The following is a 27,640-nucleotide window of genomic DNA, read 5'->3' as shown; positions in this document are numbered from 1 at the left end:
GATTTGTCTTCATCTCTAGGGAAAATGTCTAATATGATAAATGAAGTTCTGGGATTACAGTGCATTTGAAATAGGTGCTAGGCAACTCAGTGAGATCCTGTTTCTAAATAAAATACAAAATAGGTCTAGGGATGTGGCTCAACGGTTAAGTGCCCCTGAGTTCAATCCCTGGTAACCCTCCCTGCCATGAAAAAAGAATGCATTTGAAGTATGATGTGGTCTATCACCTATGTGATGAGTAAATTTCTTCTCTAGCACCCTAACTATTGGTTAGCCTCAAATAACTTCTAGAAAAAACTCATTACCTCTGTCAACAACTTTTAAGTTGTTGACAATGATGACAATTTTAGTATAAACTAAATTAATTAATTAATTTATTTATGTAGCTTTTACTTGCTGATGCTAGTTCTTGATCTTGGTTTTGGGCAGAAAAAGTTTGATCCTTCTTGCTTATGATGGTCCTTCAAATGTCTGGATCTATCTGTACTCTTGGATCTTTTCTTCTCCCTATAAGATACCAAATTATATTAAATATTCCTCTTATCACATGATGTCAACTCTCTTTGCATTGTGGGGTTCTCTTTTACTTGGCTCCATATGTCTGTGAATTTATGTGTTTACCAATGTGTCCACCTCAGAGAGCTTTCTGGACTGTTTTCCTGGCAGCTATTAAGCTTTAATAGTGCAGCCCAAGATTATATTAGATGCCTTGGCAGCAACATCACTTTGTTGACTCATATTGATTATCTGCTAAAGTCATTCCTTCTTCCTACTTAAGGGCAGAAATCTTGCATTTCTAATATCCATCCCATTGCATTTTAGTTGAAAGTCAAATATATAAATTTGGTACTTATGCAATTTTATTTTTGTCTTACTTTTTCTCCCTGTTGAATTTCATCTTGTTAGATAAGATCCTTTGTGGATCTTGATTCTTATCATATAACATTTTCAGTATTCTTCCCCATTTTTCTGTCTACATAAGCTTACACCATAGAGGAAATTATTCAATAAGGTTAGATAATAATATCTATACAAATAATAGGTACACTTCATTGAGCATTAACTATATGCTGGGCATTATAGCTCAGCATTTCCATACATATCCTTGGTAGTTATACCCAATATTACAAAGTAGACACTACTGATACCTTTTCCTCATACATGAGCTGCTAAATTGAATGTGAGCCCCTGATGGCTGCTTCTGGAAGTCTTACATTCAATTGACATTGATTCACTCATCAATATGTTTTGAGGAGAGTTGTTTAATCAGTTATTAACAAATTCCTTTGATTATACTAGAATCTAATAAATAATTATTTTATATACAAGATAGTGTTAAAAACTCCTGTTTATCTTTATGATTTTTTTCTTAGCACCTTAGCAATGTATAACCATTGAATAAAGTGTGTAAAGTACAGAATATTACAAAGAAGAAAATTATCATCAGCTTTATCATCATCTTACTATGCAGAAATAATCAGTATTAACTTTTTAACCTATTGTATTAACACATATATGTATATGTTATAAATCTGTCTATATATATAATTTTATTTTTCTTATGCCTCTCAATTCTTTCCTAGTGGCAATGCCCAATTCTTTTAAAAATGCAGTATATTTTTTCCATCTTTTAAGGGGACACTTATACAAGTAACAGGAGCTTATTATTTGGTACAATGATTATATTCCCTTTTCATATTTATATTAGTAGATCCCTCTAGCTTTTGTAAAATAAATTTGCACTGAAGAATAAGATACCTCTCCTATTATCTATATATGATATTGGTTTGTGCAATGAAATTCAGTAATTCTGATTACTTTTTAATGTATGTGTGAGTCTATACAATTTTATTTTAAACTGTATCTTCATTTATTATTGATTGGGAAAAAAGAAATAGTATATTTTATGAACAATTATTTTTAGAATGGAGTAAAACTATCATTTTCTACATATTAGTGTAATTCTTTTCCTAAAAAAGTGTGCTTTTTAGAGTGATCTATATGGACACTAGTTAAATAAATTCATACTTAGGCTTATTAATAACATTATAACTCGAATCTAGGTGGGAAAAACATATGAGCCAGGATATTTCAGGATTGTGTTAGGAGGATTTGCTCTCTGTGCAGAGGATGCTATGGGGAATGGGTGGAAGAATGTGATTAAATCTGGATTTTGATAATAGCAAAATGAACGGTTTTGAGCAGATTGTCCCTCCTCTGAGTCTGAGTTCCTTCAACTCTAACTTAGGGATGACAAGCTGTTGTGAGAATCAGCTGAAATGAAGTCCACAAATTCGGTGATGTAACTACTGGCATTTAAAAAGTTCCTAGTAAAGGCCAGATCCCTTCTTCCCTCTGTCCCATGACTTTCCCATCTCCCCTGTGGCTTCTGCTGTCAGAGGCAACTGGCCTCAAGATGCAGTGTGCTTAGACTAAAGAGAATAAAGGGAAGAGAGGAGGATAGGAATAGGGAAGACTGTGGAATGGATCAAGCATAACTTTCCTGTGTACATATATGAATATGCCACAGTGAATCTCCACATCATGTACAACCGCAAGACTGGGATCCTAATTAGTATAAGATATACTCCATGTTTGTAAAATATGTCAAAACATACTGTCATGTGTATCTAAAAGGAACAACAACAACAAAAATTTGCAGTATGCTTTAACTCAAGAGTTCTGAATACCTTATTATTTTCCTTAGAGGAGAAAATGTGGGCCAATGACATCATCTGGTTATCATTCTTTTATCTCTCTTTACACCTAAGATCAGTGTTTGTGGTTGTTTGGCTATTTTATTTATACTGTACAATTTTTAGAAACATGAAAAGTGAGGGACCACAATTTGAGATCTAAATGGAAGATTTTAAGTTGGGATCTGTGAATGATCCATCCACTATTGTAGTTATGCAGCCTGTAAGCTCTGCTTTTCTCAGGGTACAGTGGGCTTCAAGTCCTTTAATGAGAAGATGAGAATATGTTTATGGTGTGTCTATCTGTGCTTCCCATGAGAGGGTAAAGTTTATTCATAGTGGTGACAGAGGCATCAGGCCTCAGAACTGGAAATTTCCTGGGGGTCTCTAATAGATCACTAACCAACTGGGGGAACCTATTGCCTCTGCTGTCATATGGATAAAATAGGTACCATATAGAAAGTTTTTGAGGACCAAAGAGTGTGTAAATCACCCACCTTCTGCATTTCAGTAAACATCTGTAGCTTTGTGCTCCCACTCCCTGAGATTGCAGCACCCATTCACTCTCTATGAATTTGTAGAACTGAGATTTTGATTGCTACTTCTTGCTCAGAAGAGGTTTGCAATCTTCCTTGGCCTTGAACTGCTGCTGTCAGATGAGGAATTGCTGCTTCTCAGTGACTTACACCATCTTGAGTATCCTAACATGTATGAATTAGTGGACTTTGAGAACTAGGGGTAAAAACCACGTGTTAAATGTAGGTGCCTTTCTCCTATTACCTTTAGTTTTGTGTGTGTGGGTGTGTGGGGGGGGATGGTAGAAGGTCCTTTGGTAGACATAGGTTTAAAATAAAGCATTTTTTTAAAGAAAGGAGGATAGAACAATGGAACAATAAAGCCAGATTCTTCTTTCTTAGAGTTATAATACTTAGAATGAAAATATGGAGGTTTATTGGAGGCCAAGAATACCTAATAATTGATTTTTACTTCTCTTGCAAGTGTGGACTATGAAATTTTTTTTGCCTATCTTTGTCACAATAATAGTAACAAAATAATAGTACAAGTTCAATAAATCAGTCATAACTCTTCTATGTTCATATATGAAAACACTAGTAGAAACACTAGTAGAACTCCACAGCATGTACAACATCAAGAATGGAATCCTAAGTAGAATAAGTTATATTCAATGTATGTGGAATATGTCAGTGTATACTCGACTGTCATGTATATCTAAAAACAAATTTAAAAAATTGAGCCGGAGGCAGTGGTGAGCACCTGTAATCCCATTGGCTCAGGAGGCTGAGGCAGGAGGATCACAAGTTCAAAGCCAATCTCAGCAACTTAATGAGGCCCTAAGCAACTCAGCGAGACTGGGGATGTGGCTCAGAGGTTAAGTGCCCCTGAGTTCAATCCCTGTTACTAAAAAGAAAAGAAAAAAGAGTTCAAAACCAACGGTCATCAAGGACAAGAATGGTGCTGCTTCACCAAACAAAAAGAAGATAGCGGCCAATGTCAAGGCTCCTAAGAGGGCAGCTCCTTAGCTGGAGGTGTGGGAAGGGGCCAAAAATCAAACTGGGGACTTCTCTTAAGGTAAGGTGCTCTGAGCAGTGGCCTGCATGCCTGACCTGAAAGACAGAGAGGCCTCTAGGGTGCTGAGGTCTCATTGTCCAAGGTGCTCACCAAAAAGGCAGAAAATGAGAGCTAAAGCTGATATGGAGAGAGCCCGAGATTCTACTTCAATTTTTATTTCCCAACAAATCACCATTTTGTTTATTTAATTGTAACCTATTAAAGGCTTTAAACTTTTGCCTCTTAATTTTTTTCATGTAACACTTCTAAGTTGAACCTGTTTTTTAATCTTTTTAATCTTTTTTTTTTGTGGTTGTTGATGGACCTTTATTTTATTCATTTATTTATGCTGAGAATTGAACCCAGTGTGAGGACATGTGTGAGGCAAGTACTCTACCACTGAGCCATGATCCCAGCCCCTTGAATCTGTTTTTAAAGTATCATTAAAGACAAAATTAATATTAACTAGATCTCTGAGTTTATGTCCCTTCAGAGGCCAGAACATGAAATCAAAAGACTATGGGCTCTCCAGCAACCAGAATGTGCCAGAGCCTTCCATGGAGCTAAGCTGGTGCTCTGTGGCCAGAATGTAGAGGCCCTCAAAGAACTCACCAGAGAGCTCACTGCTTCTCATACCTTCCAGGAGCAGATGTACAAGCCTTACACAGTGACCTTCGACCTTGCAGACACTGGGACTATTGTTGCTGTGGCAGCTAAGATCCTGCAGTGCTTTGGCTATGTAGACATACTCATCAACAATGCTGGGATCAGCTACCGAGGGACCATCACAGACACCACAGTGGATGTTGAAGAGAGTCATGGAGACAAATTACTTTGGCCCTATTGCTCTCTAACAAAAGCACTCCTGCCCTCCATGATCGAGAGGAGGCAAGGCCACATCATTACCATTAGGGCAAAATCAGCATTTCTTTTCGATCAGCATATGCAGCCTCCAAGCATGCAACCCAGGCCTTCTTTGACTGTTTTCGTACTGAGATGGAACAGGATGAGATTCAGGAGACTGCAATCAGCCCTGGCTACATCTATATCAACCTCTCTGCAAATATCATTACCACGGATGGGTCCAGATACGGAGCTATTGACAAGAACACAGCGCAGGGCCAAAGCCCTGTAGAGGTGGCCCACGATGTTCTTGCTGCTGTGGGGAAGAAGATTTTGCTACCTTCCTTTTGGCCATTTATCTTCAAACTCTGGCTCCTGGGATCTTGTTCAGCATCATAGCCAAAAAGGAGAGAAAATCTAAGAATTCCTAATCCTGGCCCAGAGCTAGTAGCTCCAACCAGTTTGAGTTAGATTGAGAATCAACACCTCCCCAGGCTTGATTGCTCTACAAGGGACAGCTGTGCTTGAGACTTTAGTGGCAATTTGCCCTCCAGGTGGAAAAGACTGAAGAAACATTTCTCCTGCAGGCCCATAGTGCAGCCCCTGCAGATGGAGAATAGGAACCAAACAGGCAATGAGCTAGGGGTGAGGGATAAGCACTTAAGGAATAAATATGGAGATGTGTTTCAACTCTAAAAATATGAAATAAATGATAGGAACAGTAAGAGTCATAAACCTCAGTGACTAGAAGAACACTGAGTCCTTTGAATTCCAGCCTTGATGACTCCTAGAAAATGTCTGCCTTGGAATCAGATGTCGTAACATTATTTGACCCAGTTGTTCTCGCGGTTGATGTATCCAAGACCACCTAACCCATTTGCTTTGGCAGAGAAAACCCCCAGCACTTGGGAGAGAAGGTTGTATTTTTAGGAAATCATTATTCATATCCCTTTCCAGGATCCTGTGATAGCCCATTCAACATAGAAAATGGTGGGCTAGTGAGTGATGGGTTATTTGGCACATCCAAGTGATCTTGGCTTTAGCACCAAAAGGTATTCCTTGTGTTCCAGCTGACTCTAACTACAGTCTTGGAGGATGTCAGGCACAATTCAAAGCAGATGAATTTTCTAAAGAGGCAGCAAGCAGAGGGAGACCCTTGCATGGCCCTAGACATCCTCTAGGAAAGAGACTGGCCTGGTGAGCATAGAGTTGAAGCAGCAGCTGGTTTCCAGGTGGAGGGATTATAGCCAGAAAGAAAGCCAGGATCCACCTTTGATTTATTAAAAGTACACAGTTGAAGTTCTTGAACGAGTCACTTCATTTAGGGAGAACTTTTTCCTATTAATGAGAGTGAAGTTGAAATGGTAGGTCCAATATAGACTTCCCCAAGTTGGAATAAAAATCTACTAGCATATGAAAAAAACATATAAACTAGATTGAAAATTTTATTCAGTTCATTAATTAATGCAGTATCCAGTAAGATAATTAAACGTGTTCAGAGCATACCGAGGAGCTAGGTACTTACAGGCTATTTAATAAAGGAATTTCAGAATATGATTGCCAGGTTAGATACAAAACTAGTCATTGACATAAACCATCACCTTTGGAATCTTGTCCCTTGGATAGAAAATATTTGCCTTTCTGCTGGATCAAATTCTTCAAGTCAACTTCCATCCTTGTGGAGTTGTGAAACAGCATGGTCCAGTGGAAGCCAATTGAAAGTGCAAACTACGTGTAAGCATAGCCCTGAAGAACCACCAGAGTTCACTGTTCACTGTTCACTTTCCAAGTTTTAGATGACTTTCTCACTCTGTCCTTGCTTTAAAGGGCCACTTCAATATTTCTCAGTTTGCATAAGGCTCTAGGTTCAATTTGGGGAAATAGTAGCATAATGTTGCAAAACCTAGTCAAGAATATGGTTTACATCATATATATATATTTTAATGCTCATTTGTTTATTTTTTAAAAGGATGTTTGTTAATGCCATGGGGGATATATTTCTAGAAGGCAATGTTTACAGTTTTATTTTCTTGAGTTAGTTGATGTTTTGGGTACAAGATGAGGGAATATTCAGGATTGAACAGTGAACCCAATCATGACCGTCTGGATCCTTCTGCTCTGTCCTCAGGAGACTTTCTGCTTTTCCGGGTACCCTGCCTTGTGCTTTAGGCAAGCAGGACTATTCATGCCCAGTCTCATGATATGTAATGTTTTTTGCTGTGATTTTCCCTTGGGCCACTTCCTTGGCTGGAAAGAGCTCTGTCAAATTTCTCAGCACAATGTAAATAACTTCTAGAAAGCATTCCCTAAAGACATCAACTCCAAGGACTATTGATTGCTAATAACACTTATGCAACTGCTTATATTGCTATTAACACATCATATTCCATCTCTTATTTATGGATGTGCCTTGTCTGTATACACATTTTTTTAGGGTTCAGTGCTGGGGCTTTTCTTATTTGTCTTTGTATTTCTCACTGATCAGTGTTTAGCATGAGGCCTGTGTGTTCCATGACCTCTTTGAGTATTTATTGAATTGAGGGGAGCATCAGAATATACCTGGGGAGAACTTCACACTATTCCTAGGAAATAGAAGAATACTTCAGTCAAATAGCTTTGCTTCATTGATTAACAAATAATTGAATACATATTATGTATTAAGCTTTGTGTCAGATGCTTTGGGCCAATAAACAAGAAAGGCATTGCTTCTCTCTTTAAGTCATGCACAGCCTCCTGGAGGAAACAGATCTATAATTAAAAAAAATGCAATGTAGCATGACCATTGTACAAAATCACACAGCTTGTGGGTGGTGGATCTGTGATTAAAATCCATGTCTGTTCAACTACAAAGTCACCAAGCCAAGATGCTTTCAGAACAGGAAAACTAACAGTGTTGAGGGAGGATTCTCCTCAGACTCCTTACTGCAAAGCAGCAGCTTTGTTCAGCCTGTTCACTGAAAACACAGCTTCCTCTGAAAATATCACTGTACCCAAACATTTTGCTTTATTCACAATAGGTCCTCCAGAAGCTGGGGAAAGCTGATGAGACAAAAGATGAACAGTTTGAAGAGTATGTCCAGAACTTCAAACGGCAAGAGGTGAGTCTGTTAATCTCATTTCTGGAGTGGGAGATGGTTTTAACAGTGTATGTATTTTAGTACATACTATGGTTTGGATAGGACTTAGGGCCCACCAAGGTTCATGTGTTGAGATTTAATTTCCATAGTAAGGTGTTTAGGGGGTGGAAACAGCCTTACTATAGTGTTGGGGGGGGGTCTCTGGATCTCTGGGAGGTGATTAGGATTAGATAAGGTCATCAGGGTGGAGTCTCAAGTCTGCATCATAGGGCCTTTATAAGAAGAGGAGGCAGAGACCAGAAGACACACACACACACACACACACACACACACACACACACACTCCATGTCTTTTGTCGTGTGAAGCCTTGCTCTGCCTCAAGACTGCCAGCAAAGAGGCCATCTCCAGATGTAGCCCCTCAACCATGTGCCTTCAGAACCATGAGCCAAAATAAACTTCTTTATAACTCATCAGTCTGTTGTCTTGTTTTATTGATAGTGGAAGATGGACTAATACAATTTAAAATTAAAAAAAATTGAAATGGAGAAAGAACAATGGAGTTGGAATTGACTTTTTCATTGTGGAGACTCTTTTGTAGAAGAAAAGGGAGTAAGCACTGCAGGGAGTTTGGGGACTTGGAAGAGCAGGAGACAAAGATTTTGCTGTTCTGGACCTCTTCTGTCCCAAGTGACTGATCTAAAGGAAAGATGTTGTTTTGATCATTTCTATTCCACCCAATATTAGAGAGGCAGTAAATATTTCTGGCAAAATGATTTCAATTGTTGCATGCTTCAACATCATGCATTATTGTGAGGGATTACACTTCTCACAATGGATGGAACTTGGTTCTTGGTGGGTCCAAGAAAGGTCTCACTCTTTTAATGCTTAAAATAGATAAACATACATTAGATACATAAATGCATAGTACATCTATGTTATTAAGATTTCATGGGGTGTGTAACTAAGAAAAATGCCTAAGAAGATTCCTTAGATGAGGTGATATAAAAAAACAAAGGTTCAGACTGTGTGTGTGTGTGTGTGTGTGTGTGTGTGTGTGTGTGTGTGATGTTTGCTCCTTTTATGGACAGGTGTGTGTTTAACATATATGGAAAACTACAAACTACTTTTCAAATGACCTGTTTTTATTGACAAGACTTGGTCAATTGAGAATTGGCTAACATATCACTCTTTAGAGGGATGTTTGATCTGGATTGATGTTTGAAACTTTCTGGGATTTAGGTTTCATACTAGAAGCAGGGTAGGAAGAAGGCAAGGCCCATAGATTCTGGAAAATGGGGACAGAGGGCCAATGTAAGAACATTGACTAATTTCCTGCTATTATTGGAGTTACCAGTGTTCACAAAGAAAATTATGGCCTTTGGATGACAGCAGTAATGGAAAAATCATCTATTTTTATTTTGCCTCCTTTGTTCCTGCATAAAAATCCCTGATCTTGGAGGTTCCTTTCTTCCCTATATGTATCAGTGTTTCTGTTGTTTTTCTCACTGGACACATGCTATTTCTTTTCCTCACTGAGAGGTGTTATAAAATCCAGCAGGTGTAGGGCCACGTAGATCAGAAGGACCATGGAGACCATGCAGATCTGCTAGAACACATTTCTGAATGTCTCAGCAGATAAGTACTCAACTTACCATGAAGAGTAGGGATCTTATTCTATCTAAAAATGAGAAAAGAAAGGGGAAGGGGGAAAGTTGGAAAAAAAGAGGATCAGGGAACAATTGATCACATCCAAATTACTGAATATTATAGACTCCTATGGACTGATGGAGGTGGAAAAGAGAATTCTTAGAGGTATGTTAGATGTAGGCCCATAGAATTAGTTGTCTCCTAGTCTTCCCAAGGAGAACCATCTGTGCATCAATTTCTGCCATTTTCTGGTTAACCCTCACACATCTTCTCCTGTACATAGGTATCACTCATACAGATCTTTGTCTTAGACTGCAGGAAAACCTGTCAATCAATACCCCACTGCTTTGCAGGGCAATCCCAAATGTCTGCTTTAAAAGATTGGGTTTATATTGAAGAAGTGACTCCTGTTTATAGTTTTCCCTGCTTAACAATTGATAATCTACTCTTTGAAACCTAGACTTCATGACTGATGTATCCCTGTGGAGCTAATTAGTTCTTTGCCCTAGCATTTTTTCTTTGTCACTTTAATGACATTTTGAGGCAGTTGACATCCCAGAAGGCTAACTTGGGAAATATCAGTTCAGTAATACATTCATGTCTAGGAAGCAGTTTGAATTTTCTGATTTCAATCGATTTTTATTGCTAATTTTTGACTTTCCTGACTGAACCAGATAAGGATTGTTTTTGTCTCAAGTACTAGAGAAAAGTTAGGTTGATTAAACCATCAGTTATATTGGTTAAATGATCTGTGCCACCAGGAGAGCAGCATGGGTGGCTTTATAGTGCCATTCTGCCATCTGTTTCCTATCACTATATACATTTTTTCAAATGTTATGGGGCAAATAGCATATAATCACTCTAGGAAGCTATACCTTAGTTCTCTCAAGAATTTTAGCAGATTTTAAAACCTGGGTAAAACCTCAAAATTTGGGGAAATTTTTAAAAAAGCAATTCTATTTTATAAGAGTGAAGGAAATAAACTGGAAATGTGAAAAGTGTTATTTCTCAAGAAGACTCATGGCCCCCTTTGGTTCACTTGGAAGATATTTTTGCATAAAATATCTTCCATTTCTATATCTGATTTTGGTGATTTTTAATTGTTGTTACTAACCAGAGGGTAAGTTTGTAGTCATTGTAGAGGAGTTAGAAGAAGAGAAGGAGAAAGTAAAGGAAGACAGTTGAAGGAGAGGAGAGGGATTTATTAATTTTCAGTGGAAACAAATGTTGAGAAATATAGCTGAAGGTTGAAATTTTTTTATTTTTTATGGAGAGAAAAAAAATTTACCTGCAATATGTTTTCGTGACCAATTTACATCTGTTGCCTATGCTGAAAAAGTGTGGTGCTTATGTACAACATGACTTAGGAAGAAAGATCTTTCAAGATTGTAACTACCTCTACAACATCTATTATTCTTAGTGTTAATGCCATTCTTAAATGTCAATATGGTGACTGATTATCTCAAGGATCCATACTTTAAAGGAATTAGCTAATGCAGGAAATTTAGATTCCACATTTGATGAATATTTATTTTTTTCTAAATCTCAAAAGATACTATTAACAGTATGAATTGAAGCATATTTGAGTTTGTGCATTATATTATAGTCATCTGACCACAGTCCACCAGTGTTTAATTAAAAGTAAACCATTCCAGAATGTTTTAGAAAGTATTCAAACATTTTGGGACTTGGTGATCTTGCTTCTAAATTCCCTTTTATAAAATCATAAGGGTCCTTGCAATTGCTGGTATATTCCTTGCATGCTTATGTTGGAAATGAAGGTGGCAGAATGTCCTATATTTCAACTCTGGTGATGAGCTTACTCTTTTTTTTTTATTCTAACCTCAAACTTCCTTTCTGATCCCAGACCTGTTTTTCTAAAAGATGGTTTGTGTGAGAGTGAGAGGTGGGTGAAGAGTCTGCACAGACCACCCTGGTGGTCCATTGGACTTGCATTGTCATAGATTTTGTGGCCCAGATATTGTAAACAATTAATTAGGAGAGTGAGGCAGGGGGAAAGGGAGGGTTTAACAAAGGAAAGCAGAGTGAACTCCTCTATAAAGAACTCAAAATTTTCCATGATGAGAGCTATGGAAAGCAGGGATTATAAAAATCCACAAGGAAGAAAACAAATCTGATTTTAGTGCTTCCTCCCCAGAGGCATTTTTATTCCATTTTACCTCTTATCAGAGCTGCTGATAAGTAGCAAATTTGATTTGTGTGAACACCAGCTACTATCAGTGCATCTTGCTGCCTGCCAATGATCTGTTAGTGAACAGGGAAAAGGTTTTACAAGGGAAGGAAGGCTGTTGGCTTCTCTTTCCTTCCTGTCAATGAACTTGCCCAGGAAGACTCCACGGTTTTGGCAGGTGTGCTAATTATAATAACAAAATACATCATGACTGCCTGGGCTCAGATAACCAAATATTGGATCGCATCATAGTCAGTGTGGATGTGAGCACCCTAATTCAGACTGGGCCTAAGATCAGGACTTGATTCTGCTTTTCCTGTATCAGTAGCTTTCCATTTCATTTTTGAAACAATAGATTAGTATTGTCCTGCTGTTTCTTTCTGTGCCCCCTCCTAAGCAATGGCCTGACTTTGGTTTCTTTCAAGTTGAGTGTTCCTTATCCAAAATGTTTGGGACCATCTTTCAGAGATTTTTGGATTTTGTGGTATTAATTAGACATTACCATTTGAGCATCATTAATCTGAATATTTAATATCCAAAAGGCACCTAGATTTAAAAAAATGTTGAGTATTATATCATTACTCAAAAAGTTTCAGATTTCAGAGCATTTCAGATTTTGGATGTTTGGAATAGGAATGCTCAACCTATACAAACTAGGAAATGTTGTGACCTTGGCATCCTCTCAACCTGTGAGAATTCAGGACCAGTGACTAAAGTTATTAGGCTGCTACAGTGATTGAAGGCTGGGTCAGGTCTTCTCCTTACTCTGAGTTGATCCTCCTGGGACAGGCAGCTTGTCTTGTTGTTTTCATTTTTTTTATCTTCATAGGACCCAGGGCTTTTCATGGAAGTTTAACAAATCCTTTCTAAAATTGACTAACAGCAATAATTATAATTTTGAGTGTGTTCCTAGAGTATATTTTTATATCTGAGATCAAAGAGATGCATGCTGTGTTATTTTTGGAGAGAGTTTTATGAGAGTTTATTTAGAACCATATATTTATGATTAAAATTTTTAAAACCTTCAGAATAAAAGATTTTTAAGAGCATGTAAATAAATAGTATACTACCATAGTACATTAACTTATGATAATTTTTAAATTTATGGTAAATTATATGTATTCTGTGCATATGTTTGCAATTTGCAAATACTTAGCAAGTACCTTCAAACACGTTTTTAAAATGACAGATAACCAGGATGCAAATAGCCATTTAAAGGTTAATAATGAAATAATACCATCAACTTGTACTTTACACTCTTTACAACCACAATAGACCAATATCTCTACAACCACCAAGTAACAAAGCTTGAAAGATGAAATAGACAATCTGAATAGTCCTATAATAGTCCTATAAATGATTTGTAATCTAAAACCTGAAAAAGAGATCTCCAGACTTAGTTGGTTTCACTGGAAAATGCTCACATTTAAAAATTAATACCAATTTTACACATACTATTTTGGGAAAGAGGAGGGAACACTTCCTAATTCTGTCTGAAACCATGACACCTCTAGTTGCCATTCAGTATCTCCTGTTTATTTTAATTGACCCCCTTCCTATATTCACACCTCCTTCTTTCAGAGTAAGAAAGTTGTTTTCCATTGCTTTTGATATTTGTATTTAACGGTGTGTTTACCAGTTTATGTAACCAGTCTTCTGACTATGTGAGCCATCTCCCCATCTGCTGTGTTACTCCAGTGGAGAGTTTCCCCTGTTTCTAGCTGTGACTGACTCATACCCACTGTGCTGTCTCCTCTCTTCACTCCTGAGGACTGTTGGCCAAGAATCTACATTCACTCAGTACCCCAGCTGACAGTCCCCTTTGCCTACTGGTCTGCCCTCACTTTTGTGCCTCAGAGAGCTTTCCCCCCTACTTCCAATAAATCTGGCTCTGTGTCAGTGGAAATATCATTATTAAATATTGTTACCTAATTCAATTTTATAATGAAGATTATAAAAAACAATCCATGTCTGTGGGATGAAATTGATCCATGGGCTGTTCTATATGAAACATGTAAGCATTATTACATATATACTTATAACAATTGATAAGCATTATTAGTGTCTTAAAATAAAGGTAGTAGTTAATATAGTTGGTGAACTTAGGGGGCAATCTGCCTTTTAGACTTTGCTGGCATGACAGCTATCAGTTAAAGATGTATGGTGTGTTTGCATTTGCCCTTGAAGGATTAAACATTGTTCTTGTGTTTTTGAAGTATGAGATCTCATCTGAGGATTGTATTGTCTCTACCTTGTGCAGTGATCCTAGAGATCCCAAGCAGATCTTTTGTAACCAGTTTCCCCTCTGCTTTATTGGGAAATTCTTATTAGAAGCATAGCAGTTAATTTCACAGCTTGGACTCCAATTATCCCTGTTCTACTGTGGCCACTGAAGGAAATCAGTAGTATTCTCAGTACTGGGAAGAGGGTTCATTTCTGCCAGAGCAGCTCTGGTACAAATTACAGGTTTGTTATTATAGAGCATCTTTCTATTGTCTTATTTTTAGTACTTTTAACTAAAATGGACTTTGTTCCAGGTCATATATTTGAGAAAAGAAATATAATTTGTTTAGGGCTAAGGAGGGTGAAAAAATAATAAGTTTAAATAATGTTTATACAGATATAACAGGGCTCTTTAAAATCACAGTGATCAAAATATTTACAATGCTACTTACCAGCAGCCATCACATTCAATGAACAGAATGCTGTTAAGTGTGTAATGGGTGAAGTGGCCCTCATGTTCAGTTTATTGCCTGTTGGTAGGCATACTCAACAGAACACTATGAGTATAAATTAGATAAGGTTTACCTTTATGTTATTTATGTAATGGGAAAGGTGTTAAAGGAAGGGAAAAGAAAATGTTTGGATGCAGGAGGAAGACTCATGAAGGTTGTTGATGGACATGGAAAACAGGGAACAGTATTCTGGTGACATTTTAGCAAAGAATGTGTAAGGAAATCTTTCTATGGAAAGCCATGGCCTCATGTGAAATATACCACAAAGAATGAGTAGTCTGTGGACCCAGAGACCATCGTGAAACAGGGTGGGTGATAGAATTTTTTTTCCTTTAATGAAGTATATTAAAGCAAGAGCTGATACATGTTCTACTAAATCTCTACTTCTCCAAAAATCTCTCCAGCAATAAATTTTGCAATTAATAAAATTATGTCTGAGTCCACACATACATTTTGACACAGGAAAATCTGACTTCTTGTCTGTGGTAGTGCCCTTAAGTTATTCCATTAAGAATATTTGTTTATTAATGCGATTCCAATCAATTTCCCAATGGCATTCCTCACAGAAATAGAAAAAGCAATCATGAAATTCATCTGGAAAAATAAGAGTTATTGCCTGTTAAACATTGTTCTTGTGTTTTGAAGTATGAAATCTATTGCAGTTAGAGAAATGTAAATCAAAACTACTCTAAGATATTATCTCACTTCAGTCAGAATGACAGCTGTTATGAAGACAAACAACAATAAGTGTTGACGAGGATGTGGGGAAAAAGGCACACTCATACATTGCTGGTGGGACTGAAAATTGGTGCAGCCAGTATGGAAAGCAGTATGGAGCTTCCTTGGAAATCTGGGAATGTAACCACCATTCGACCCAGCTATTCCTTTCCTCAGACTATACCCAAATGTCTTAAAAACAGCATACTACAGGGACACAGCCACATCAATGTTTATAGCAGCACAATTCACAATAGCTAAACTGTGGAGCCAACCTAGATGCCCTTCAGTAGATGAATGGATTAAAAATGTGGCATATATATACAATGGAAGATTACTCAGCAATAAAAGAGAATAAAATCATGGCATTTGCAGGTAAATGGATGAAGTTGGAGAGGATAATAAGTGGTGTTAGCCAATTCCAAAATAACAAATACTGAAGGTTAGCAATGATGGTGGAATGTGATGGACATCATTATCCAAAGTACATACATGAATACATGAATTGGTGTGAGCATAGTTTATATTCAACTAGAGATATGAAAAATTGTGCTCTATATGTGTAATAAGAATTGTAATGCATTCTGCTGTCATATATTTAAGGAATAAAATCAATTAAGAAAAAAATATTTATTTATATGACATGGGACAAATTCTACTTGCTTGCTCTTTTTCTTTATTTACTCCCCTGCTCTATTAAAAAAATGAAATTATTTCTAGGTGCAATTTGCTTTGGGCTTCCTTTCACATTAAGGGCATTAAACCTTTCTTTGTCCATACCCAGGGATGTGATTGTAATTCCTCTTTTAGTACTTGGCAGAGCTCAGCAGCCCTCCAGCCTAGCAAATGTCTTTTCTCTTGAGGGATCACATTAAGGAGACTCATCTGAATCAAGATGCTCTGTTGTAATTAAAGGCAGAAAGGAAGTTGATGCAGTGAATAGTTGGTGGTCAGTGTCTGATGGAGTCATTTAAGACTAGACTGCTTGCTTCTAAGCTCTTTTCCACTTCCCTCTCTGCACCTGCTCCCTTATGATTGCCCTTGTCTCATCTGCCATGTTCATGTCCAAGTGCCCCTTCTTTAAGGTCGACTCAAGATACAGTCCACCTTTTGGTTTTCTAGCCCCCTTAGTCAGGAGTCTCTCTTCTTCTATTTGTTTCACTAGTTCATTATTTGTAGTCCAGTTTTCATATGTGACAGTTATTTGATTTGTACTGTGTCCTCATAAGATTATAACATAAAGAAAGACATCCTGTTTTAATCATTTTAAGAAATCTGCATGAACGTTAGCACCCGTAAGATGCTTAATATAGCTAATTTTGAGTTGCCTCCTTGTCACAAATATGTTCCAGATTTACCCTCTAATTTGCATGCTATATGCCTCCTTACTTGTTCAATATTGAAGCCCCTCTTTGTTGTAGCTTATTTTATTTCTTTTATTATAAGTTTTTTCACAGTAGGATATCCAAGGAGGTATTTCTGACATGGCCTGGGCTTTATTCTACCCTAGGTTCTGAAGCTGCCCTGATAGTCATGATGCTCTATAAAGATCTGCTGGCACATATAGTATTTTTAATCTTCACAGTTTTTCATGTTTTTACAAACAATATAGTAAGTAATTTTAATTATGTAAAATAATTTTTTCTTATCCTTGAATCCCAGTTAAGCTCTCTATTTTGTAGAATCTTTAATTTTTTTCTTTATGTATTATATTCTAGAGCAAGTTTTATCTTCTCTGAAAGAAAGAGCCTTTTACCAAAAGCATTACTATATTTAATTAATATCTGATAATTGTTTTTGAGAGAAATTTGTAATTTTTTGTCTGAATTCATAAAGGGTTCCTATTAAAGTTTAAGCTCAAAAATCACAGAGAAAAATCAGTAAACAGCTGTATCTGGAAGTAAATTTCACCTAGGGGAGCTCTTTATTCTTATTTATGTGGGAGTTTTATAATACTGAAAAACCGACAGCATAGAAATATTTCATAACACTTAAAGTGTTTTATTTTAAAATCAACTTTCAAAATGGTTTTTGAGGTTGTTTAATAGGTGATATTACATGGAGGCCGATGTAGAACAAACTAATACAATTATTCAAGGTATACACTTGCCACACCATGACTGACTGTCTTCTATATGCCAGGAACTGATATAGGCCACTGAGAATCATCAGTGAACAAGACAGACAAAGATCACTGCCATTTTGGATCTTGTATTCTAAGAAAATAAGTATAGAGTAAATAAGTAGATTATATTGTCTTGTAGAATATGGCAAGAATGTGGAAAAGCAAGAAAATGGGAAATAAATAGAGCAAGATATATGATATCAGGAGGCTAGAGGACATTGGATTTCAAGTTTTGCTTCAGAGGAGAACAAAGAAATAAGATTTCAGCTGGCAGAGGAAGTAGGGTCCAGAGTACATATTTTAAAGATGTCAATTACATACAAATGGGACTCATTTAGTCCAAGCAGAAAATGTGATGATTCATCAGGGAAAGGGGAGAACAGGTGATCTGTATTCTTGAATAGACAGGTGGAGTTCGGGTATAGTACACAGCTGGAGGAGCACAATGCTGCTACTAGCTAGCAGCTAAAAGACAGGGATAACTTCTCTATGGATAAGTGTCTTTCAAAAGCCTTTTTGACTGACCTATCACCTAATTATTGAGTGCCTATCAGGCACGGAATTGTACAGGGCATTGGATAGAAGTAATGAACAATTCAAATGCAATTTTGTGTTGTGAGTGTGCAGAAATCCATTTTCTTTTGCAGCAATTAAAATGGTAGACAAAAGAAATAGACTTTACATGATATCACAGTACTATTAACATTATGGTATAATTTGATGTCCTAATTTCTTCATCTAACTTTCATGCTTGAGTATACCCTCCCCCAAATTAGTATTCTTAGAAAAAAAATATTATTTCTATACCATCTCATAATCCCATTTTCAGATACACTCCCAGGCTAAATGGGTGTTTACTAGATGTTACTCCAAAAGGCCTCATCCTATAAAGTAGTTCACTTAGTAGTTAGTCATTATAAGTGTCTTCGTTTAATTTATTTGTATAAATAGTCACTATATGGCAAAAATAACAATGAATCTGTCCATTGAACATGAGTTAAGATGGTCACTCTCCTTTTTAAATATTGTTTTATAGGAAACATGTATTTTTTCCTTATAATCTTGATTTAATATTTTTTTTCTAATTAAAACTCACTATGATTGTTAATGCAATTGACTTCTTTGGAAGCAAGCAGATAGTATAGGTGTCAAAAGCATGTGTTTGTTGGTCCTTGCTTGTGAACCTTTTCTGCATTCCTCTATGGTCTCTCTATTTAATATCCAACACATTTATTAAATCTCTTGTCTTTGCTCATGTAAAATGAGTCTACCTACTTCTTATAAATGTTAGGGATGCTGTCCATGGTGCCAGATGGAAGAAAGAAAGCAAAAACTTGACACATTTGTTAGAGAACATGTCTATCTATTAACTACTTTTATTTGTTCTATTCATCAGCAAGATTCTCTCTTCAGTTTTGGCCTATATAAGTCAAAAGCTTTAAGCCAAACTAAAAATTTACCCAAACTACAGATGTTTCAAACATCACTGTGCTGTTTCCTATGGAGTCTGTTCCCAATTTTAAAAAATCACTTCTAAAGTGGTATCATGGTATTTCTCTGAAGGTTTCCATCCTATTTTTTTTTTACCTACTTTTAGTTGTTTTTCACTTTACAATATTAATCAATGGTGCAGACTCAGAAGGCTTAGATTCTCATTCCTCAGCATTCATTTAGAGATCAATTCCAAGTATCTCCCACTACTCTTATGAGGAAAGCTCATTTTCAATTTTTGCGGCTCCTTCTAAACAATCCTCAGACTGGCTGTACCATTCTGGTAATGGGATACAGAGAATTAGGCATATCTATTATTTAGGCCCGGGGAGACTATCTGAAATGACTGTGAACATCTGCATAAACGAGCTGCAGTTGTTTCTAAGATTTGCATTTGTTTTATTGGTTTGCATCTGCTGTGATTCTCTTTTGTAAACCATGCTGTAAAACCTGTGGTTGACTTTGTCACTGGAGTAGAAATCTCAACGAAGTAAGCACATTGGCAGTAATGTCTTATGGTGGCTGAATGAAACCTGGAGCCAGACAAGTATCTTTTTTAAACAATCTTATTCTAGAGCTATGTACTAGAGTTTCCATCAACACACTAAGTGTTCATTAAGTGCTGGACTCAGTGAAAAAATTTACTAGGGATTTCCAATAACCATAACCTGGAGGCCTTTTAAAAGTACATATTCTTGAGTTCTTTATTTGACTTGGGTCTGTAAAGAATCACCTGTGATGTTAGGAACCTAGATATGAACCTGAGGTTATAAAGACACAGTAAACATAATGGTTTCCTTAATTGCATGTCACACACCTGATTATTTATAAGAATCTTCCAAGGAGCTTTAAAATTTTTCAAATATCAAAGCCCCACCACACTGCCTTAGACAAAAGTAGTGATAAAGCATATTTATTATAATTCCTTTCCTCAAGTAGTACTTTGGTATTTATAGTGTGTTTGGGGTACTATTTGCTTGATTCTCACAGTGATCCATAATTATAATTCTTTTTTACATATGAGAAAACTGAGTATATGTCATAAAAACTGTCATTTTGGAAATAAGCTTGATTATTCTTTTGACTACTGGAATCATGTGTTTGAATTTCCTTAGGCAGCAATTTATCATATTAACATGATTTTTCTCCATATCGTTTGTTAAGTGGTTATTATACATCTGTATAATTGTTTCTGTGTACTCTGGGATCCTCTATTACTGTAATATTGAAGACTATAAAAAACTCTCTGAGAAACTTGACTGTGTGTTTGATAGATACCTAGAAGTACAAATGAAAAAATAAGGAATCATTACAAACTCCCAAAGATCTTGTTTTGGGGAGGTTTTTTTTTTATATTTCTCATGAAGATATTCCTGATATTCTTGTATTATGAAATGTAGCAAAACTTTGTTCAATCAAACATTTATGAAACATCTACTGATAGCACAGCTGATCATTTAAAAAGTACTGTGTAGAGCAATAACAGCGACATATAACATGTATGGACTGCAGGGTAGTTCTGCAGGGTGCCAAGTGTTCTGTTGATCACTTTACCTGGAGCGTCTGCCTCAATCTTCATGTTGGCGCAAGGAAGTGAGTCCTGTGGTCACCCTTATTTACAGATGAGAATTACAGGGGCTAAGTAACTTCCCCACGATTGCACAGTCAGGGAGGCAGCTCATATTTTAAAGCCAGGCAGTGTGTGATTCTAGCACCCACAGACTTTATCACCATGCAATAAATTCTGTGGAATCGTGAGCTTTTGATAAAAACAAGTGAACAATTTTGGTATATTTATTTATAGATGAGGACTGTATGTGAGAACATGGAGAATGATACCTTTAGTTAAACTGTCCTCATGTCAACAGTCGACTCTTTTTGCGCAGCCTCATCCCTTATCATCATCAACACCCATGTCTTCACAGCCTAGAACACTGAAGTGGTGAGCCAAGGCTGACCTTATGTATTCTTGAGGCAGAAATAAGACTTAAATAACTCAGAATACTTGGAATCAAATGCTGATTTGCCATCTAGTAGTTGTGTAACTTTGAGCAAGGTCTCAGCCTTGGTACTTCAGTTTTCTTATTTGCAAAATGGTACCAACCTCATCAAGTTATTATGAAACAGTTGAATTGTGACACTTGAGATGGTCCCTGGAACAAAGTGACTACTCACTGAGTGTTATGCTTTGTGAGTATGTTTCCATGCTAAAGGGTTCCATTGAGGACATTGGTCAGTCATGGACTTATTAGTGTTTCCCGCAATTCATATGTTGAAGTGCAACCCCCAGTACTTTGGAATGGGACTATATTTTGAGATAGGGTCTTTAAAGAAATGATTAAGGTTAAATGATGTCATATGGGTGAGCCCTAATCTTATAAGACTGGTGTTCCTATAAGAAGAGGCAGAGACACCTGGAAAACACACACACACACACACACACACACACACACACTCACAGCTGTGTGAGGACATAGCAAGAAGGTGGACATCTGCAAGCAAAGGGGAGTGGGCTTCAAGAACCCAAACCTGCCAGACCTTGCTTTTGTACTTTCAGCATCCAGACCTGTGAGACAGTAGTTTTCTGCTACTTAAACTCCCCAGTGTGTGGTATTTTGTTATAGCAGCCCTAACAAGCTAATGCAGGCATTGTGAATGGCAGCTTCAGGAACATTTTAGGTGTTTAAGTGACTGGAATATGACAGATAAGCACTTCCTTCTCTCTCATTCATGTATCCCTCTAAATTGAAAACACCAATTGTTTTTCTAGTGTTTTCACATCCTGCCCAATTTGCTCATGAGACAATACTATAGATATAGCTGGCATCCAGACCCATAGAAAGGAACATACATACTGAACAATTTGTAGAGTTGTGGTTGGGTGATTTCCTTTGATTTCTGAATCAGCCACCCCTCCCCTGATAAATTCAATTCTTTGTTTTAGGCATTAAGGTAAAGGTCAAAAGATATTTAAATAATGCTTCAGTGCACCTTATAAGTCATTGCTATACATACCTACCCACCCACCCACAAATGTATACACACACACACGTGTACACACACACACACGTGTACACACACACAGGAGAAAAGCTGGCTTCTCAAGGGTCATAAACTCAGTTGCAGTAGAGCATGTCTTTCAGATGTATTCAGCCTGCCTGCTGTGACAATGCTAACTAGACAGTTCTATCATATTGCACACACTATGGATTAACTTTTCCAAAACATCTGAGTACAGATTGGTATACAAGTTAGTTTGCCTGTAGGAAATGAATGGAGAAATTGTACTAGTGATTATTAGCTAGCTTTCTGATTTTGTTTTGCTGAAAGATAGAACATATGTTTACTTTGGTCTTCAGATCATAGGCATTCATGGAATTGATGACAAGAACAGCTGGAAATTGGGCCACAAATCTTGGATACAACTGTGGATGCTGAGATGTTCTCTGTGGTGTCTATCCCCCAGGTCCAATGCCAAGATTTCAAATATCCATTCCTATTTATTCTGTCTCACATCTTCTGTATTAATATCTATGAAAAGGCATCTGAAAAAGTCATAGAAATTGTTTTATGAAATCAGTGCTGTGTTCCTAATGACAGCTCTTGTTACTACAAAGAGCTTAAAGTGAGGAAATGGAAAAGTAAATTTCAGACACTTCAATGTTTTTTCCTTTGAAATTCCTGCATCTTCTTCCAATTCAACAGCACATGAACTTGTCACTCGGAGGGCACCATTTCCTAGCACACCAAGAGTGTCTGCAGTGCTCAGAAACCTTTCGTCTTTGATCATAAGTGTTTTTGGATGTTCTGCCTAATTAGTCATCTGTTAGTCAAGGTGCTGTTTATGTCCTCATTAAATCTCATCTCCTTGATAATCTAATTTTCTTCTAAGCTACAGAAATGATAAGTACATTGATTAACATTAATTTCATGACTGAGTTAACTTGTCTGAACTGAAAAAATGAGCCAATTTTAATTTTTATGTGTTATTTAAGCTATTTTCAAGAGAAAAATGTCAGCAAAGGCCAAAAATTATAATGTAATGATGGGAATATCTATGGGTTTAGAGTCACAGATGAGATGACAGGATTCAGCTTTGTGAAGTCACACCTTTGTGACTGTCTTCTCAGATCCAGGTTTCATGCATCTGTTCATACTGCTGGCTTTCCACCTGAGCAGTTTTCTAAATGCTAGCTCACAGTTAGTTTCTGAGTTAGAGAGGTAGTTCAATGAAAAAGTTTTCTATGTATGAGATTTTGTTCCTCCTCTTTCTTTTCCCTTTTATAGCAAAAGTTACTTATAAAGATGTCAGTAATTATTACATTTACCATATTTTAATAAGGAATTCACAAAGCTATTGCCTGTTGAACAGGTATCAAGTATTTATTGCCTTATTTTTTTGTAAGTACCATCAGGGCGAAGTAATACATACCCTTATGCACATGGTGGCGTGTGTTCCCACTGACCCCAACTGTGCAGTGCTTGAAGTCTTCAGCATAAGCATTTAGTAGCACTAATATATTTTAATGCTTCAGAATTCAGTGTATCTAAACAATAAACACAAAACTCATTGTTTTTCTTATGCAATTTATCATACCTTATGGCAGTCCTGCTCAAGAGACTTTCAAAGTCTCTGGTAGCTCTTCTTATCAGGGACATGGCTTATTTTAGAGAAAGTTGTGTGTCACCCTTATGTGCTCTTACCAGAGTGTGCTAGAAAATTTTGGTTCAATAGCATTAATGCTGCTTGTTTGGTACTACACAGATCATGCCTTTCAATGTTTGAAAACCACATAGGTGTCTTGGGGGCTGTCCAAGGTGCTGAACAGCCCTTGTCCAAGGTGCTGCCCCTGAGCTCAGACTGTCGGGAAACAGCTCCCTCCACCTTTGTGTTCCAACCCCTGGCATATATGCAAAGAATTAAGGAAGCTTTGTTACTGAGAACCAACCTGTTGCAAAACAACATGGAAACACATTGAATTAGGCATGGGATATGATTCCTTTGTATTAAGTAATAAAGATCTCTGAAACATCATTTGCTGATTTGCCTACCTTACTGTTTCTCTATTTAATTTGACTTTTACCTCTATTCTAATACTTATGGACAAATATGATGAAAGAAATAAACACAGGGATAAGGGAAGAAAAAACAGCAGTGTCAAAGTACAACTCAGAATGGGAATAAATAATTAAATTAATTAAATTAAATTAAAAAATAAATAAAAAACTAGAGGCAGTGGCATTCAGAACTTTGTGGAGATTTAAACCATGTTTACTTTGTGCATGCCTATTTATTTTTGATATATTCAAGATGAGACCTTGATATATTCAAGTTTTCTAGGAGAGCTGAAGAGCAGGCAGCTTAAAAGGCTGCATCCTTCTCCCCACCCTGTGGAAATACAAGACCCTGAGGGAGGGAGTGGGTAAGAGAAGCTTTAATGAGGAAGGAAAACACTCCAACTCCCTCAGACTGTGTGGGAAGAATGTGAAGCCTGCAGGACCAGCTTGGCTTTGGAAGCAGCAGCTCCTGACACTGATAAATGATTCAAATGGCAAAATAAAGAACCTCTGACCAACACTGAAACCATGTTATTCTACTGCAGTATATGGCAGGGCGAGGAATTTCATAGGCGGCAGATCCTTCTTGGATCTTGTCCAAAGAGGAATATTTGCTAGGCAATTCAGACAACTTAGTTATAATAGACTCTCTTCCCCTCCTGTTGCCATGAGCCCTCAGAGAGTGTGATCAGGAAATAGCATAACAATTTTAATCTTACCTTGTAGGGAATGACATCAAGCAATAAAGGAGAAAATAACAGGCATGTAGCCCCAAGGGTGTAGAACTTTGAGTCTGTTTTCCATGCGCTCATGCACAGACACACACAGAATACGTAATTCATGGCTGAATTATCGAAATGGTAATTTTCTGAGGAATTTGGAATGAATTGCAAATTCAGTGAAATATGAGCAAGGTGATAAAAATTTGTTAATTTAAAACAAAGAGAACCAGTGTTGAGTGCTGGGATCTGTGATGACACAGAGGAAGCATTAAAGGAAACAGAGGAACCATTAGAAAAGGATGGAGAAAACAAACATCAGGAGTGGGTGGTGTTATGGAAATAAGTCAAGGAAGAACAATTTCCAAAAAGAATGGGATGTCAATATGTCAAATGTAGCTGAAATGCAGAGAACATGATTGAAGGACAAAGAGAAGGAAGGGAACAAAAGCCATAGGACAGAATTTTATAGAACTGTTAGGTGATGTCAGAGGGGGCTGTGAAGGTATTGATTTGTTTCAGATTAAAAAAGAAACAATTAAGGTTTAGAGATATTCTACAATTCTCCTTAGATCACATAGCCAATTCATGCTACACATTCTGGCATATGCTATTGATGAGTATCAAATGATGTAGACACACATATAAGAAATTTGTTAATTTATGACATCTGTGGTTCACATGAAGTTAGGGAAATTTTGTTGTGCCTCAGGTTTTGTGCAGAAGAAACGAGGCTTTAGTATATTATAGGTGGAGACTTTCTCTCCAGAGCTTTTTGCCTTTTTGAGTCAGGTAGAATTTTAGGTGAAATTCAACATGGTTATGAGGCGTTAATGCTCATGGGGAAAATTAAAGATTTTAATGTAAAAAGTGCAAAAGAAGCAAGTCATTCAAATTAGCCTCTAGTTTATCTGCTTAAATTGAACCCATGTATTTAAGTCATTATTATGTACTTGAGCTTTTTCTTCCACTTAGAATATATATGTAAATCTATTTTTTACACTTTCCAAAAAAGTATTGTTTCTCTTTGGTGAGGTAAATTCAGTATGTGGATTGGAGTCTGAATTATTTTGTTTTCTTTCTTGTTTTGAAAGAAAAGGCAGCGATTTAATTGTGGGCTTGGTTTGACATACTTTGTTCCTTGAATATTTGGGAAATGAATGTCATTCCCTGCTACTCTTTTGCTGTTTCCTGATACTCTGAAGAAGCCTGGTGACTCATAGTCATGTTTTCATGGCGGGTCTTGTGTGCCTTTTTGAGGATAAAAGCATCCTTCTGGGTGGGAAGTGAGCTTTATTTTACTTTAGTGCCTCTTAAATTTTTCCATGCTAGGACTCTTGAAGAGCAGAGCAGACAGAAAGCTGCAGATGTCTGGGAAGTTCTGCTTCTCATGTGTACAGTTTTTTTTTTTTTTTAAATTCTTCATAACAGGTGTCTCAATGGCTGCAAAATCAGGGTTTCTATTCCAGTTTGCTTGTCTCCACCTCACTACCTTCATGTGACAGAGAGATGTAAGTTTATTTTGTGGCTCTATGTATTCCAGAAAACCCATAGAGCTTCCCCAGGTTGTACACTTACCCAGTTTGAGAAATGTGGCCTTGGGTGATTTACACTTTCCTAATTTTACCTTTTAGGATTTTAGGCTTCAGATTGGTTTGGGTCTGGATTTGTCTGGGGAAATCACATGTCTAATTTTAGATAGGATTCTGTCTAAATTATGAGCTATCTGATGAGAAAGGTGATTCTGAACCTTGGCTTCTCTCTCTGAGTACCATTTCTTCTCTTTGCATCTTTTGGGATTTCATTGTCGAACCATCCTCTTGGTTCTGAATCTTTCTAGCTTGGTTTCTTTTCTGTCATGTTTCTTTCTGTAAGTGCCTTTATTGCTTTTCTGCTCATCAAATCTATTGGGACTTTTCATTGTTGTTAGATTTCAGCCTAACATGTTGGCATTTCTGCTACTGGTAGTGACTCATTTCATCAAGCAGTTGAGGCTAACTTATGCTGTGGTCAAAACATCTCAGTGGCTTTCCTTGTAGGTGCTTATTCTCACATATGAAAATGTGAACAGCAGCTGTGCTGCACAAATCCCTTTCTTGGGAATTCAGGTCAGAGAAGCAGTCCCTGTCTGAAACATTACAGGATTCATGGTAGAGGGAAAATAAATGGCAAGACCATGTGATGAATCTTATGGCTTCAGCTTGGAAATAGAACATGTCATTTTTACCCTTATGTCTTGGGTTATGGGAATCCCTACAACCTAGTCTGATGTTTCTGAGATAGGAAGTAAAATCTTCTTCCCAAAACAGGTCTGGTAGGGAGATGTAGTATAGACTGACAATAGTAAAATCTTCCAAATCTGATTTGCTTTCAGTATTTCACATACAGTAATCTGGGATGCCTTTCAAAACCGCCAATGGATGCCTGAAACCACAGATAGTACTGAACCCAATGAGTTCTGTTTTTTCTTAAATGTATACACACTTAGGATAAGTTTAATTTTATAAATTAGGTACAGCAGGAAATTGACAACAATAGCCTACAACCTCAGCATATGATTTCCTTCTTTCCTTAGGAAGATAACTTTTACTTTCCTCTTGAAGCATTTTTTTTTTTTTGGTTTCTCTTTGGCGTATCCCAGTTACATTACTTTGCTTGTGCTTTGAGGCCATTTATAAACAAAATAGGGGTTACTTGAACAAAAGGGCTGCAAAACAGTGACAATTGATACAATATATGAGATACTTACTAAGTGACGAATGGGTGGGTAG

General features: G+C 37.0%; 1 protein-coding gene and 1 pseudogene across 9 annotated transcripts in view; both read left to right on the top strand.

Moving 5' to 3' along the window:
• Amph (amphiphysin) overlaps positions 1-27,640 on the top strand; it is a 214,772-nt gene that overhangs the window by 92,493 nt on the left and 94,639 nt on the right. For 8 of the 9 annotated variants that reach the window (XM_026387623.2, XM_077796789.1, XM_077796790.1 and 5 more), the window contains exon 2: positions 8,126-8,206. In XM_026387623.2, the coding sequence (XP_026243408.2) occupies positions 8,126-8,206 (81 nt within the window). Of the gene's footprint in view, positions 1-8,125; positions 8,211-27,640 lie in introns of all 9 variants that reach the window. The other variant, XM_077796787.1, reaches the window with a different exon arrangement.
• LOC113181955 (dehydrogenase/reductase SDR family member 7B pseudogene) lies at positions 4,747-5,539 on the top strand (annotated as a pseudogene).

This window comes from Urocitellus parryii, chromosome 3 (genome assembly GCF_045843805.1).
Source record: "Urocitellus parryii isolate mUroPar1 chromosome 3, mUroPar1.hap1, whole genome shotgun sequence".
NCBI classification, from domain to species: Eukaryota; Metazoa; Chordata; class Mammalia; order Rodentia; family Sciuridae; genus Urocitellus; species Urocitellus parryii.
The sequence above is the reverse complement of the archived record's forward strand: the minus strand, read 5'-3'. Positions and strand labels throughout refer to the sequence as shown.